This window comes from Pan paniscus, chromosome 7 (assembly GCF_029289425.2).
Source record: "Pan paniscus chromosome 7, NHGRI_mPanPan1-v2.0_pri, whole genome shotgun sequence".
Lineage (NCBI taxonomy): Eukaryota > Metazoa > Chordata > Mammalia > Primates > Hominidae > Pan > Pan paniscus.
The window spans coordinates 89,064,816-89,078,874 of NC_073256.2; the positions used below are offsets into that span (position 1 = coordinate 89,064,816).

Consider the following 14,059-nt stretch of genomic DNA (forward strand, 5'->3'; position numbering starts at 1 on the left):
CAGCTCTTCCTTAAGTCTGCTTTGTAGTGTTTGGTTGTGTGGGTTTTTTTAACTTCATAAATCATGGGAAGCTGTGCTGGCAGTAGGAGATAACTCAGCAGTAGACAGATTGCTCTTCGCTGCTTTCTTTTAAGAAGCAGGTTATAAAACTGTTGGGAGCCTGGTAGAGTAGTTAATAGATCATCGTAAGCAATTTGAAGTAATTTTTTTTTTTTTTGATACAGCCTTGCATTTTGAAGGCAAGCGAGCTAGAGAGAAAAGAGTTTAGTGAGTAAGAAATCAGCGCCACCTCTGATTTTGTGCCACCTCTGGCACAAGTTTCAGGGCCTCTGGGTCCCCCAGCCTGGAACTTGTGCCACACTCTCTGCCTCACTGTGTGGCCAGTCACCTGCATCTGTGGCAGAGTCCCTGCAGTGAAACCCATGTTGGAATGTGACTGTTCAGAATGATACACGTTCTTGTCAGTGCATAGTTGGCATTATGATATGTTTTTCACAAAAATAGTTCTGTAATTTAGCCTGTTTTTTACATCCTAAAATACTTTGTCTCCTGCTAGTACATTTTGGTAATAAGCCTTGGGATCCCAGAGCATGCTGCTGGAGTATCTCTTCATTGATAGGTCTATTACTACGTAGACATCGCCGTAAGGCACACATTAATACAAGGCAATGTTTGTAGTAGGCTGTGGTCCCTCCTAAACCATGAGATAGCTGCATTGAAGTGTCACGAGCAGAAACAAATACCTGGCTTGGGAGTACTTTAAATTAGCAGATAACTGTCACTTGAAAGGTAATTAAGAATCTTCTGCCAATGGCTCTCTTTTTATCTCTAGACACTGTCCCCAAAAGCTTTTAAGTTACAGTCTTGTTGGTCACGACTTATAATAGGCCTGCCATGCCGATGATACAGTGCTAAGTTAGCCAGACACTTAAAAGATCTTTTTGATAAATATAAAATATTTTTAAAGGAATTGGGAAACATAACATCATGTGAATAAAAGTTTGTTTTGTGATCCTGACTGGGTTTTAGATGAAATTCATGAAATCAGTTCTAAAACTTGAATCTTACTTTGTTTCAGACCACTAAGGCTTTTCTTCCTACGATGCTGGAGATTAATCATGGTCATATTGTGACAGTTGCAAGTTCCTTGGGACTGTTCAGTACTGCCGGAGTTGAGGTTTGTCAGATATATAGCATTTCTTTCGTTCAATCTGTTTATCCTGTGATAAGTACACCAGAACCTCCAGGAGAGCACCTGCTGCCCCTCCATTCATGAAAGCTGCACGAAGGCACTCTGCATGTGTGCTGCGTGTAGAATGTTCCACAGGAACCCAGGGCCAGCCACTGGAATGGAATTCTATGTCAGGTGTGGTGCCGCACACCTGTAGTCCTAGCTACTTGGGAGGCTGAGGTGGGAGAATCGTGCGAGCCCAGGTGTTCAAGACTGCAGTGAGCTATGATGGCACCACTGCACTTCAGCCTGGGAGATAGAGCAAGACCCTGTCTCTAAAACAAAACAAACAAAGGGAATGGACTTCTGCCTCTTCTGCCATAAAATCTCTTACACTAGTTTGACAAAGCAGCAGCGACAAGAAAAGTACATGGGCCAGCCCTCAGTGTGCCCATTTTCATTAGCAGCTTCACTTGACGATGGCAGGAGGCACAGGGCCAAGAATGGAACCATGGAAGGCTGCGGGGAACAGAAGAATGAGGCCAGAGGTTCACATGCGGTTGTGGTCACATTGCCAAAACTGAGCTATCTTGTATTAATTAGCCCATCAGATGAGGCGGTCAGGTATCCTGCATTGTAAGTTTGTAGAATTGTAGAACTGGATTTCATCAAACCCTGTTCTTCACGATATTCAGATTATAAAGTATGAGTATATATGTTGTTCTATCCTGTTTGTCCTCTGCATGCCTGTAAAACTGAAAACATCACTCCATGCAAATATGCAAAAGGACACATTATTTAAATAGCACCTATATCAAGGGATTCCATTTCTGAAGTTGGGCCATGGACAATAACTTTTTTTCTATATTCTGTGCCTTTAGGTTAAGTTCTAGTTTAAGATTACAAGGCATGATTATCATTTTCATTTTAACTTCGCCTTACAAAGAAAGTCAAATCATAACAATTTATAGCCTAAGCTAGATTTGCCTTTATTCTTCTTGCATTAATTTAAACAAACTGGTTTTTCTTTCTCCTTTACTGAACAAGAGACCATTTGTAAATTTTCCAGACACTTCAAAGTGAACCTCTCTCCATTTTAACTTCAGCTTATGAGCTTTCATAGAATCCTTTATGGTAACTTCCCCAAAGTAATATGATATTTAGTTGATGTGACAAAAAGTATTCATCTGTTTCTGCTGTTGCTTTGAAAATATTATTTCTGCACTGAACCACATCAGGTATCTGGTTTGTGGTTTTTGTTTTTTTTTTTTTTTTTTTTTTTTTTTTTTTTTTTTTTTTTTTTTTGAGGCAGAGTCTCACTCTATCACCCAGGCTGGAGTGCAGTGGTGTGATCTTGGCTCACTGCAACCTCCACCTCCCAGGTTCAAGCAATTCTCCTGCCTCAGCCTCCTGAGTAGCTGGGACTACAGGCACAGGCCCACCATGCCCAGCTAATTTTTGTATTTTCAGTAGAGGCGGGGTTTCACCATTTTGGCCAGGCTGGTCTCGAGCTCCTGACCTTAAGTGATCCAGCCACCTCGGCCTCCCAAAGTGCTAGGATTACAGGCATGAGCCACTGTGCCCAGCCAGGTATCTGTCTTTTAAAATGATTTCCTTTTCTTTGTGTAGTCACCTGTAACCTTATGTATTAGACATCTAAACATGGTAATAGGACCAGGGAAGCTTTAGTTTGGTTGGAGATAGGGGCATATGCTTAGTATTTCTGCTTTCTCCCCTCTTTAACTCAGGATTACTGTGCCAGTAAATTTGGAGTTGTGGGTTTTCATGAATCCCTGAGCCATGAACTAAAGGCTGCTGAAAAGGATGGAATTAAAACAACCTTGGTTTGCCCTTATCTTGTAGACACTGGCATGTTCAGAGGCTGCCGAATCAGGTCAGTGAGAACCTATATTATTACTGATAAAAAGAATAATGTTGGGAGAATATGTGGAACTGGACTTTCAAACATAACCTTGTATTTTAACTATCATTTGACAATCTGTGGCTTTTATTGGTCAAGATTTGTAAAGTTTGTAAAATTGGTGTATAAGATTTGCAAAGGAGAGACTGGTGCTACACACTGATACTAATTTGCAGAAATTAATCCAGAATCATTAGATAGGAAATGGCTTCTCTGTAAAGAGAAAACGTAAGTATCCAGTCTTTTCCTTAGAAGCTCATCTTTTGAAGTTATTTTGTTTCTTTAAAATTGGTATTGGTAAATAAGGATTCCAGAAGAAAATTCCTTCATGTGACTTGGGTCTGGATATGAAGCAATGTTACTGTCACAGAGAGTAACGTGCCTTTCTTCTGAAAAGACCATTGAATATTACACTCCAGATTTGGAAACTTCCTTTTTGCAGCAAGCGCATGTAACTAGGTTCACTCTGGCAGAATGAGAAGAACCATTTAGATATACTGAAAAATGAAATAAAATACCCACACACATAGAAAGGAGGTATGTGGGAATATAAATGTCAAGTTACATCTGACTTGAGCTCAGCAGAATAAACAAAACTGTGAATCATTAAGAGGATGCTTGTGAAGACATGCTTACTTTTATCTTTGCTTGGGTGAATTTGAAAGGCAAAGGAAGATAACCAAACCAGTTCCCTGTTGGTTGGGGGCCATTCTTAACGTGTACTGAACTGAACAAGCAGCAAAATAGGTGGAAGGTGATTTGAATCACTCCAAAGTCAGGCTTGGAGTCCCAAGTCTGACCTGGAAAATGGACTCTAGCTCTGCCTCTTATCCCACACATGTATGTGTCTGTGTGAACATGTGTGTGTGTTGGTGGTTTGGTTTGGTTTGTTTTCCTCTTATGTACTTGGGAAGCAGTTGCTGAGGGTCTTGCAGAGCTCTGTTTCCTCCAGTGTAGCATAGCAGCAGGTGCAGGGGTCCAAAGCTATGGTGGCAAAATGAAGAATGAAAGGAATAAATTGCACACTATCATTTCAACATGTAACCCAGTGAATCAGACTGAAGGTAGGATGTCTATATACCCTTCATTTCAGGGGCCCCTAGAGAATATACCTTAGCTTTCCCTCTTCCGGCATCCTGGAAAGTGGATACCTGTGGCCTTCCTTTCACTTTGAAAGCTTACACCCTCATTTTGACTACAACTAATACTAAAAGCTTGGCATCTTGCTTGAGATCAGTGTTTGCTATGCCAAACACCTTCTCCTCTTTCTATTGAAAGCAAAACATAGGAAAATAATTTGAAATACTTTTAAGGCATCTTAAAAACATGACTTTCTCATCTTATGGAAAAGCAGACCAATTTTGCTTTTTTTTCCCAACTTGTTCTCCAGACTGTGCCAATAAAATGTGTTCATAGCAGGAAAATTTGGAAAATACAGAAAAGCACTATGAAGAAAACAAAATGTACCCAAAATCCCATCACTCAGATAACGTCACTGTTAATGTTTTGATATGTATTTCCAGTCTTTTCTATTGTGTTAATTTTTCATTTTGTTTTTGAATAAATAACTTTCAGGAAAGAAATTGAGCCTTTTCTGCCACCTCTGAAGCCTGATTACTGTGTGAAGCAGGCCATGAAGGCCATCCTCACTGACCAGCCCATGATCTGCACTCCCCGCCTCATGTACATCGTGACCTTCATGAAGAGGTAACTAACTGGGAGGGGTTCCCTCACTGACTGGGTCTCTCCATGCCTGCCCGATGTCTTAATTGAAACTTCAAGTTTGCTAACAGCTGTGACTTCCCTTTTTCAGCATCCTACCATTTGAAGCAGTTGTGTGCATGTATCGGTTCCTAGGAGCGGACAAGTGTATGTACCCCTTTATTGCTCAAAGAAAGCAAGCCACAAACAATAATGAAGCAAAAAATGGAATCTAAGAATCTTTTTGTATGGAATATTACTTCTATCAGAAGATGATCAAGATGTTTCAGTCCAGTGCACATCAGCATTGCTGACATTTTATGGATTCTAAACTTGTGTTGTTTCTTTTTTAAATCAACTTTTTAAAAAAATAAAGTGTAAATTAACCGACTAGAGTACTTGGAAAATGTGATCAGTACAAGTGAACTTAGGTTGTTGCCAACAGGGTCCTTTTAGGCAGAACCCAGAAACCAGTCAAATCTGTAGAGAAGCAGTGTGACATCTTCAGGTTACCATTATTTTTTAATGAGCAGGAAGTCTAGAAATGATAACTAGACTGTATGTTTCATGTGTGTGATTTTTCAGAATTCCCAGAGTTTACTTATTCTTGTTATTAAACTCTAGCCAGTTGACATCTTCGCAATTTCAAGGACTGATAGTGCTGTATTTTCTCACGTTTTCTAAGTTTCCGTTTTGCAAGGCCTAGGTGGCTTTTTCGTGGTGTTTGTATGTTTAGCTCTTTTGAAAAGGAATTTTGAAATCTCCATCAACTGAAGTAAATGATGTCTGAGTGTTACAGTAAAGGTGACCAAGTCTCTTTCTTAAAGTCACAATGACTAAAGTATTAGTTGAATTTTTTTTTTTTTTTTTTTTTTTTGATGGAGTCTCGCTCTGTCACCAGGCTGGAGTGCAGTAGCACAATCACGGCTCACTGCAATCTCTGCCTCCCGGGTTCAAGTGATTCTGCTGTCTCAGCCTCCCAAGTAGCTGGGACTACAGGCATGCGCCACCGCGCCCAGCTAATTTTTGTATTTTTAGTAGAGACGGGGTTTCACCATGTTGGTCAGGATGGTCTCCATCTCTTGGCATTGTGATCCACCTGCCTCGGCCTCCCAAAGTGCTGGGATTACAGGCATGAGCCACTGCACCCAGCCTTGAATTTTTAATTTTATCTCTGATATACTTCATTAAGTGTCTGGAGACCTAATTATCCTAAAAGATCATACATTTTCTACCTATGAATTTTGCTGCATACAGAAAGTGCCCTTTCCTCAGGAAGTTGCTGTGTTTCATTTCTTTGGATGGACTCTTATCTAGAATACATAGCAGCTCTGCAAAGAAACAGTTTTTAAAAATGGGAACTTCTACATTGAAAAGTCCCCATTTTTGTGCCAACTATGATTAGTGAGAGGAAGAAATCTTATTCTATGGCATATGTATGGAAGGGTGTAAAGATTCTTTTGAAAGGTTTATTCACATTGTAGAACAGCAAATGACATTTTTACAGTATTTTTTTGTAAAGCAAACTATTTTGTGCCTTGAATTTGGTATATGTGTATTAGTGAAACATTGTAAAGGTGAACTTCTACCTCTGTATCTAAATGTATACCATCCACTTGTAAATGACTATAAACTATTATGTGATTGCTTTTTTTTTTAGAATGTCTTGTTTAAATAGTGGCCAATGTTTAAGGCTGTTAAAATAAGCCAACTTTTACTAATTGGGGAGTTTTATAAATGACTGATTAAATTTAAAGAATTAACTTACATGCAATTGTGTGATTATTAGTTATCAGCAGTGTTGTAAGGAAAATTACTGTTTTTTTTTATGATCATTATCCCACTTTAGGTAAAGAAAAATATTGGAATGGAATAGTGTTGGGAAACAGACATTAACAACCTAGGGTGCCTGCACTCTAATAGCCGATGTTACTGTCCCTAGATTAGAGATTTGATTAAGGGCTTGTTTGTACCAAAAGTGGGGAAACAATGCCATGACCTGTGTTTTATTTTGGCTGCACCACAGATCAAATCTGCACTGTGTCTACATATAGGAAAGGTCCTGGTGTGTGCTAATGTTCCCAATGCAGGACTTGAGGAAGAGCTCTGTTATATGTTTCCATTTCTCTTTATAAAAGATAACCAAACCTTATGGCCCTTATAACAATGGAGGCACTGGCTGCCTCTTAATTTTCAATCATGGACCTAAAGAAGTACTCTGAAGGGTCTCAACAATGCCAGGTGGGGACAGATATACTCAGAGATTATCCAGGTCTGCCTCCCAGCGAGCCTGGAGTACACCAGACCCTCCTAGAGAAATCGGTTATAATTTAACAACCCACTTATCCACCTTAAAACTGAGGAAAGTCTTCTTTACATCTAATTTTATTCTTGTATGTTACAACTTAAACCTATTTCTATTTTTGTTTGTTATTGCCCTTATAAGGGTGTCCATCTCCAAGTTCAATAAACTAATTCGTTTAACTTTTTTGTAGAAGTCTTTCATTCCCATGTCCCAGCCCAGTTCAGTCACTTCTGTGGCTCTTCCTTGAATGTTGTCCATATTCTCCCTCCCATCTTTAGCTGTGGAGTTTGGAAAGGGATACAGTTAATGCAGGTTTAGAACTATGGAATTCCTACAAGTTGCATTTCTTCATCCCAATGTCACGTTCTTATTAATGCTACATTGCTGATTGTGTGCATTATTGTTTCTAAACATGAAATCTCTTCTAGACAAGTCTGCCTGTTTGTGTTGAACACCTATGTAATTGCCAAGGTTGCTTTTCTGGCTGGTTATTTATCTACACCTGCCCCCACCCCTTAACATGAATGCTGACTTTGAATATGTTCTCTTTTTTGTCATCTGGCCCATTCATGTGAACGTTCAGGGCCACTGGACTCAAGGCTGATCCCCTAAGGAGCAGCACCTCTGTCTGTTAGCAACACCCCCAGCTCATACTGGCACTCTCCCTTTCTCTAACCTTTCAACCAATTTAATGATAATTATATTGAGTGGGACCCAGGAATCAAAAGTTCTGAAGCCAACAAACATAAATTCCAACTATTGTTTTCCCCCTTGATCTACCAGGTCTGCTGCTCTGTCACAAAAGATTAGATTAGCCTGACAGGATTGAGCTACGTAAAGCCAGGCTGGGGTGTGTGTGTGTGTGTGTGTGTGTGTTTGTGTGTGTGTGTGTTAGGTATCCTGTTTCCTTAGAAGGCTGTAGCTTTCAAATTTTCTCAAGTTAAAAGAAAATGTTTTCTTTTCCAACTGGCAGAAATAATTCTAAATTGACATTGACCTGAATCTTGGAAATTTGCTTTTGCCTCCAGCAAAATATAAGATCAGTAGGGGTTGGGGGAACAGGGTCATTCTTTCTATGCCAAATGTATTGCCTGTGCCTGAGTCAGAAGAGTAGGGAAAGCAAGGATGTAATGGTTCGGAAGTGGTGAGATGTGGGCCCTGGGCACATGTAGTCAGCATTTGCACACCAGGCATCTGCCGAAGCGCCCATCCCAGGGACTCAAGGAGCGTGCAGGTAACTCACAAGTACACATGTAAGTATCTATGTGCACATGCCACAAATGAAGCCTCAGAGTATGATGACATCTCAGTAAGGGAAGGAAAGGTGGCCTGGAAGGTTGGTGATGCAATGGATGGATTTGGGAATGGGAGTTTGCAGATTCCAGGGAACAGATTCTCAGGAAAGGCCCAGAGATCAAAAAAGGTAGATTATACTCATTATGACTGAAGCATAGAACATGGGAAGAGAATGACATGCGTTCCCTAAGGAGATCCCGTCTTGAGAATGGCCTTCATTCCAGGCTGAGGAATGGGCCCTTCATTTGATACAGAAGAGAGAAGCCCCAGAAAGTTTTTTTTAGCAGGAAAGTAACAGAAGCAGAGTTGTAAGTTAATAGGATCAATGAAGCCGCTGTGAAGAATTTCAAGGCACAAGAAGTAGGGAGCAGTGAGGAAGGAAGTTATTGCAGTAGTCCACGGGGAGGTGCTAAGAATGGGCCAGCAAGAGAGGGGGATAGGGAATGGAGGGAGAAACCCAGGCTGAGCAACCGATACCGCAGGAGGTTGAACTTGCAAGCCTAGGTGACTGAAGATAGCTTATCCCTCGAGCCAAGTGGTTTTAAGTGGGAAGAACAGAATTCACCAAGAGTGAATCTGATTTAGAAATGTTGCATTTGAGATGCCGGGTGACAATAGCTGGCAGACAGGCGAATGTTAATTCTGGCCCTCGGGAAACAGGTTGGTGCTGGGATCCTGAAGTCATCCACATAGAGGCTGTGAAGTGAACAAACCTGGGAGGGGGAAAGCACAGAATGAGTGGAGATCCAAGGACCCAGCTTGGGGAATGTGGGAGAGCAGCAGCAGAAGGTGTAAAAGGTGACAGAGTAAAGTTAAGAAGGGAACTTTCTCCTCCCAAGGAGAAACCAGACTAGAAATAATTATCTCCTTTCCTCGGACCTAGTCCCCAGGCTGAGTCACACTTAAGAAACCTCAGTCTGGCCCAAGAAAAAGAGTCTGTGTGGCCAGCCCTGGGGCAGAGGCCCAAAAGGTGAAGGGCAGTGTTAACAGACAGCACATGGAGGCTTCGACCACGCACTCGGGTTTCTAGTAACTGAATCCATTGTTAAAAGGACCAAAGGAAAATTTCTTCCTGAGTGAATCCTGGAAACTGTTGTTCTTTGGCAATTTTCTTTGCTTGGCCTCAGAAGCATGACTTGCTTAGATGTGCAAGCAACGTTTCATCAGAACCCTGGGGAAAAACAAAATGCACTTTGAGTATCACCAAATGGATACATGTTAGTGCAAATGAACTATTTTTATGTGCCAAAAAGATGAGACAGGACCAGCTTCTATCAGGGTGCTCAAAAAGATGGGTTCCTATCTGGTCCTTGAAGCACTAAACTCACAGCGGGCCAAGAACCTCTCAGGCAGGTCCTGGGTCAAGGTGGACATGCAGTGACTCCCAGCTTTCCCAGGAAATGTCACGGCAGAGCAGTGTGGAACCACAGTCTTGCTACTGTTTATTATGACGCTTTCTGGGGATTGCAGTTCCTACATTACGATAGCTATACCAAAGCACTTACACATTTCACAACTCATCTATTATTTGGGGGAAAGCATTGACAACACACAGCCACACAGTCCAGAGAATCCTGCTCATTGAGTAATTATTTCTCATTTAACGTGCTCCGTTGCTGTAGAGAACTTAATGTCTTCCAGGAGCTCCTCACAGGCTTTTGAGCTGTGACTGTTGAAACATTTCTACCACTAGCAAAACGCAAGAGAATTGATTAGCAAGAAAAACAAAGCATCTTCAGCCCAGATTCTAAGTTTGAGGTTTTCCTGTCAAGGTGATTGAAACCATGCTGCAGGGAGAAATGTGTGTGCATAGCAGCCATGAAGAATGCCCCTCTCCTTGTCCATACCTCATGGGTGGTCCACCTGAATGCCACTCAGCAGGCATCCCCTCCCCCTAGGGAGGAACCTGAGCCCAGCTCCTCCAGCCCTCTGCTAGCAGGTGGCCATCTCCCGGCCAGCCCAGCTTATCCAGGGCCTGAGTGGTCCAGGAGGCTAATGAGCAGATGGGAGTCCTGCCTGGACACAGGCATATTTACGTATGTTGACAGCACAGTATCCGGCAGCCACAGAGTTCCTGCTTAAGAGCTCAGTGTTGTGGATTGGATCATGTCCCCTCAAAAGATGTGTTGAAATCCTGACCCCTAGTCCCTGCAAATGTGTCCTTACTTGGAAATAGGGTCTTTGCAGATGTAATCAAGATGAGATCATTTTGGTCAGGCTCAGTGGCTCATGCCTGTAATCCCAGCACTTTGGGAGGCTGAGGTGGGAGGATCACTTGAGTCCAGGAGTTCAAGACCAGCCTGGATGACATAGTGAGACCCCATGTGTACAACAAATGAGAAAATCAGCTGGGTGTGGTGGTGCACACCTGTAGTCCGAAGAATCGCTTAAGCCCAGGAGTTTGAGGTTGCAGTGAGTTGTGATCGTGCCACTGCACTCCAGCATGGGCGACAGAGGGAGGCCCTGTCTCAACAACGAAAAAAGATGAGGTAATTTTGGATTAGAATAAGCCATAAATCCCATCACTGGTGTTCTTATACAAAGAGACACAGACACACACAGAGAGAAGATGCCATGTAACAATAGGCAGAGATCGGACTGACGTAGCTGCAAGCCGTGGAATGCCAAGGAATTGTATCAAGGACCAGCAGCTAGAAAAGAGGCATGGAGCAGGCCCTCCCTCAGTGCCTCCAAAAAGGAACCAAGCCTGCTGACACCTGGATTTCAGATGCATAGCCTCTAGAACTGTGAAAGCATAGATTTCTGTTATTTTAAGTATCACCCAGTTTGTGATGCTTTGGTACAGCAGCCCTAGCAAACGAATACACTCAGGGTCTGTTGTCAGACAGCCTGAGTGCAAGTCCAGCTCTGCATCTCCCTAGCCATGGATCCCAGGTCTTTTTCTTAACCTTCGTAAGGCTCAGTCTCCTCATGGGTACACTGGGAATAACTGCAGTACCTATATCAAGAGCATCGTGAGGAATGTGGGAGGACACAGATAAGCACTTAGGACTGTGCCTACCACACCTTGGAGGTGTGCAATAGATTGCATTAGGTTGAATCATATGAAATTGCTGTGACTGAATTCTTTTGACCTACAAAAAAGGCACTTTTATCTCGTTCAACATAACAGTGATGATGGGGGATGGATAGTGACAGTACCTAGATCAGAATCTCTATTTATGGTACTGTTTTGTGTTTCCAACAATTCTTACTTCCTGACACCCACTGGATGTCCTACAGTTCGGTCCAATTCTGACACTTCCCAGAGTTAGTGCAGGCCCCACAGGTTAAGGTTTCGATCCCACAAGACTGCCTCCACTTCAGATACCGGCCAGAGAATCGCAAATGGGGTCCCCAGGCTACCCATGCTTCTGCCCAGCTGACTACAAATTCAGGGTTCACAAGACCCCTGCTCAGGTTTGATAATTCACTAGAATGACCCAGAACTCAGGAAAACACTATGCAGTCCTTGATTACAGTTTATTAGAAGGGCTGCACAGGCACAGCCAGATGGGAGGGATGCACAGAGCAAGCCCTGTGGGAAGGGCACGGGCTTCCCATGCCCTCCCCAGGAGACACCCTCCCAGCACCTCCATGTGTTCACCAACCCAGAAGTTCTCCAAATCTCCTCATTAAAGAGTTTTTACTTAAGTTTTATTATGTAGACATGATTGACCAAACCATCGGCCACAGGTGAATCGATTCAGTCTCCACCCCTTTTTCTCTCCCCAGAAGTGACGGGGTTTGAAACTTCAACTCCTCCCTTGAAACTCTCTAAGGGCCCACCCTGTCCACATCATTAGCATAGACTCAAGTAGGATGTAAAGAGGCCGGTTATGAATAACAAGAGACACTCGTGTCACTCTGGAAATTCCAAGGGTTTTAGGAGCTCTGTGCCAGAAGCTAGGGACAAAGACCAAATATAGTCTTCACTCTACTGCAAGTACCTAGTGTGTTGCAATTAGTTATTGGTACATCTGAAGACAAGTGTCCTGTTCTATTGATCTCGGTAGTCTTAGTTCCAACATCTCACGTAGACCCAAGCACACAGTAGATGCTCAATAAATGTTGATCTTCATGGCCCTTTGTGCTCTTCAAATACTTGGTGGTCTGTGAAATAGGAATACCCAAGCATGGGGCTTTCCCAAGTCTGTGCACCAGAGAATTTTTTTTCCCTGCGCTGTTGCTCCTAAATGAACTGTGAGGACATAGGAGTTTACTACTTATGTGCTCTTTGAGCCTTTGCTCTGATCAACGTCACCTGTATGCAAGAGGTTACCGAAGGCCAGAAAAGTTTGTAAGGCAACCGCACAGATGCTGCTTCTACCAAAATTAAACACGGAGAGTCCTCCCAAGCCCTCAGAATATCTGGCCAGTCTTGGATAGTTCAGAGAGTAAAACAAGTTAGCCAGGTTCTGAATAGGACAAACATTGAGACAGATGCAAACAGAGAGAACTTCCATCTGACCCCTATAAACACCATTTTCTTCTGGCTTGCAGTGACAATGGAAAGCTTATCCTTTCAGGGAAAAAAAAAAAAAAAAGAATAAACAGTGTTCTCTGTTCTCCAGAAGCCACCTTTATTTTCTACCCTTTTCTCTGACTTTGGCGATGGTTTGGCATTGTCAGATTTCCTGGGACTCACTGCAGTATGCTGAGGGGGTCTTTGAAACACCCCCAGAAGTGGACCTGAGATGCTTTTCTCATGACCACTCTGGGAGCCCAATCCACTGCCCTGAGTGCTCCTGAAGCGGAGGCCCTTGAGGACTGAGAGCCGGGAAATGCAGAACCTGGCCAGGGAGTGAAGAAATGAATACCGCTGTCAGGGAAGGAAGTAGATGGAGCAAAACTGCAGCCCCAGGGGAGATTCCCTAACCACAGTTCCTCCAGCTGCTCCAACTTCCTGCTCCACCACCGCCTGGAGTCTGTCCCTGAAGACCTTCCCACAGCCAGCTGAAAGCCCAGGAACCATTTCTCCTTACCTGCTACAGAGGCCATAGGGAACTGAGCACATTCTGGAGAAGAGGGATCCGCCAGATTTCCCTCTCCAGGACTGGGCTTTTGGGAATGAGTTTCACTTGCACCTCAAGATTTTAGCTCAGTGAGCCACGAATAAGAAATTTGTGCAACGTGGGTGCTTCTGGCTTATTCTTCACGAGGAAATGTCAGTTTGAAATGATTTATCTTAGAAGGGAAGAAGTATTTTATGTATGAGAAAAAGAATTTAAGTAACTTCAGAGATCAGTTAAATGTCAGCTTAAAAGGAAAAGGAGAGGTTCTGGTGGACTAGAGAGAAAAATGCACAAAATCGCAGTGTTCACCAGGCCAGTTTGCTTTGCTCTCCCTGGCAGTGGAGGCTTGCAGGCTGAAGTTGATTTCTTTATCAGCCTTGGGGTTTCTAGTGTTTTCTCATCGTATCAGTCCCCTAAAATTAGATCCATTTGCCATCAAAATTATTGACATACTGGGAATTTTGGGAAGCAGAAAGTTGTAAGAGACTCAGAGAAGAAAACGGTCTATATTTCCAACTTCAAGTGAAACCTATTTAGAGAACACACTCTGCTCGTAGAAGAGCTATTTAAAAGACTAGAACCCCTCTGTACTTTTGGAGGGAATGTAAGATGGTGCCGCCACTATAAAAAATAGTATGGCAGTTCCTCAA

The 14,059-nt window shown here is 42.7% G+C and overlaps 1 protein-coding gene across 1 annotated transcript in view; it reads left to right on the forward strand.

Moving 5' to 3' along the window:
- The window catches only part of RDH10 (retinol dehydrogenase 10), a 30,315-nt gene extending 23,038 nt beyond the window's left edge, over positions 1-7,277 (forward strand). The window contains exons 3-6 of the mRNA XM_003831321.6: positions 1,079-1,177; positions 2,920-3,065; positions 4,668-4,799; positions 4,906-7,277. Of these exons, the coding sequence (XP_003831369.1) occupies positions 1,079-1,177; positions 2,920-3,065; positions 4,668-4,799; positions 4,906-5,029 (501 nt within the window). The 3' untranslated portion in view covers positions 5,030-7,277. The remainder of the gene's footprint in view (positions 1-1,078; positions 1,178-2,919; positions 3,066-4,667; positions 4,800-4,905) is intronic.
- Positions 7,278-14,059: the final 6,782 nt, after the last annotated feature.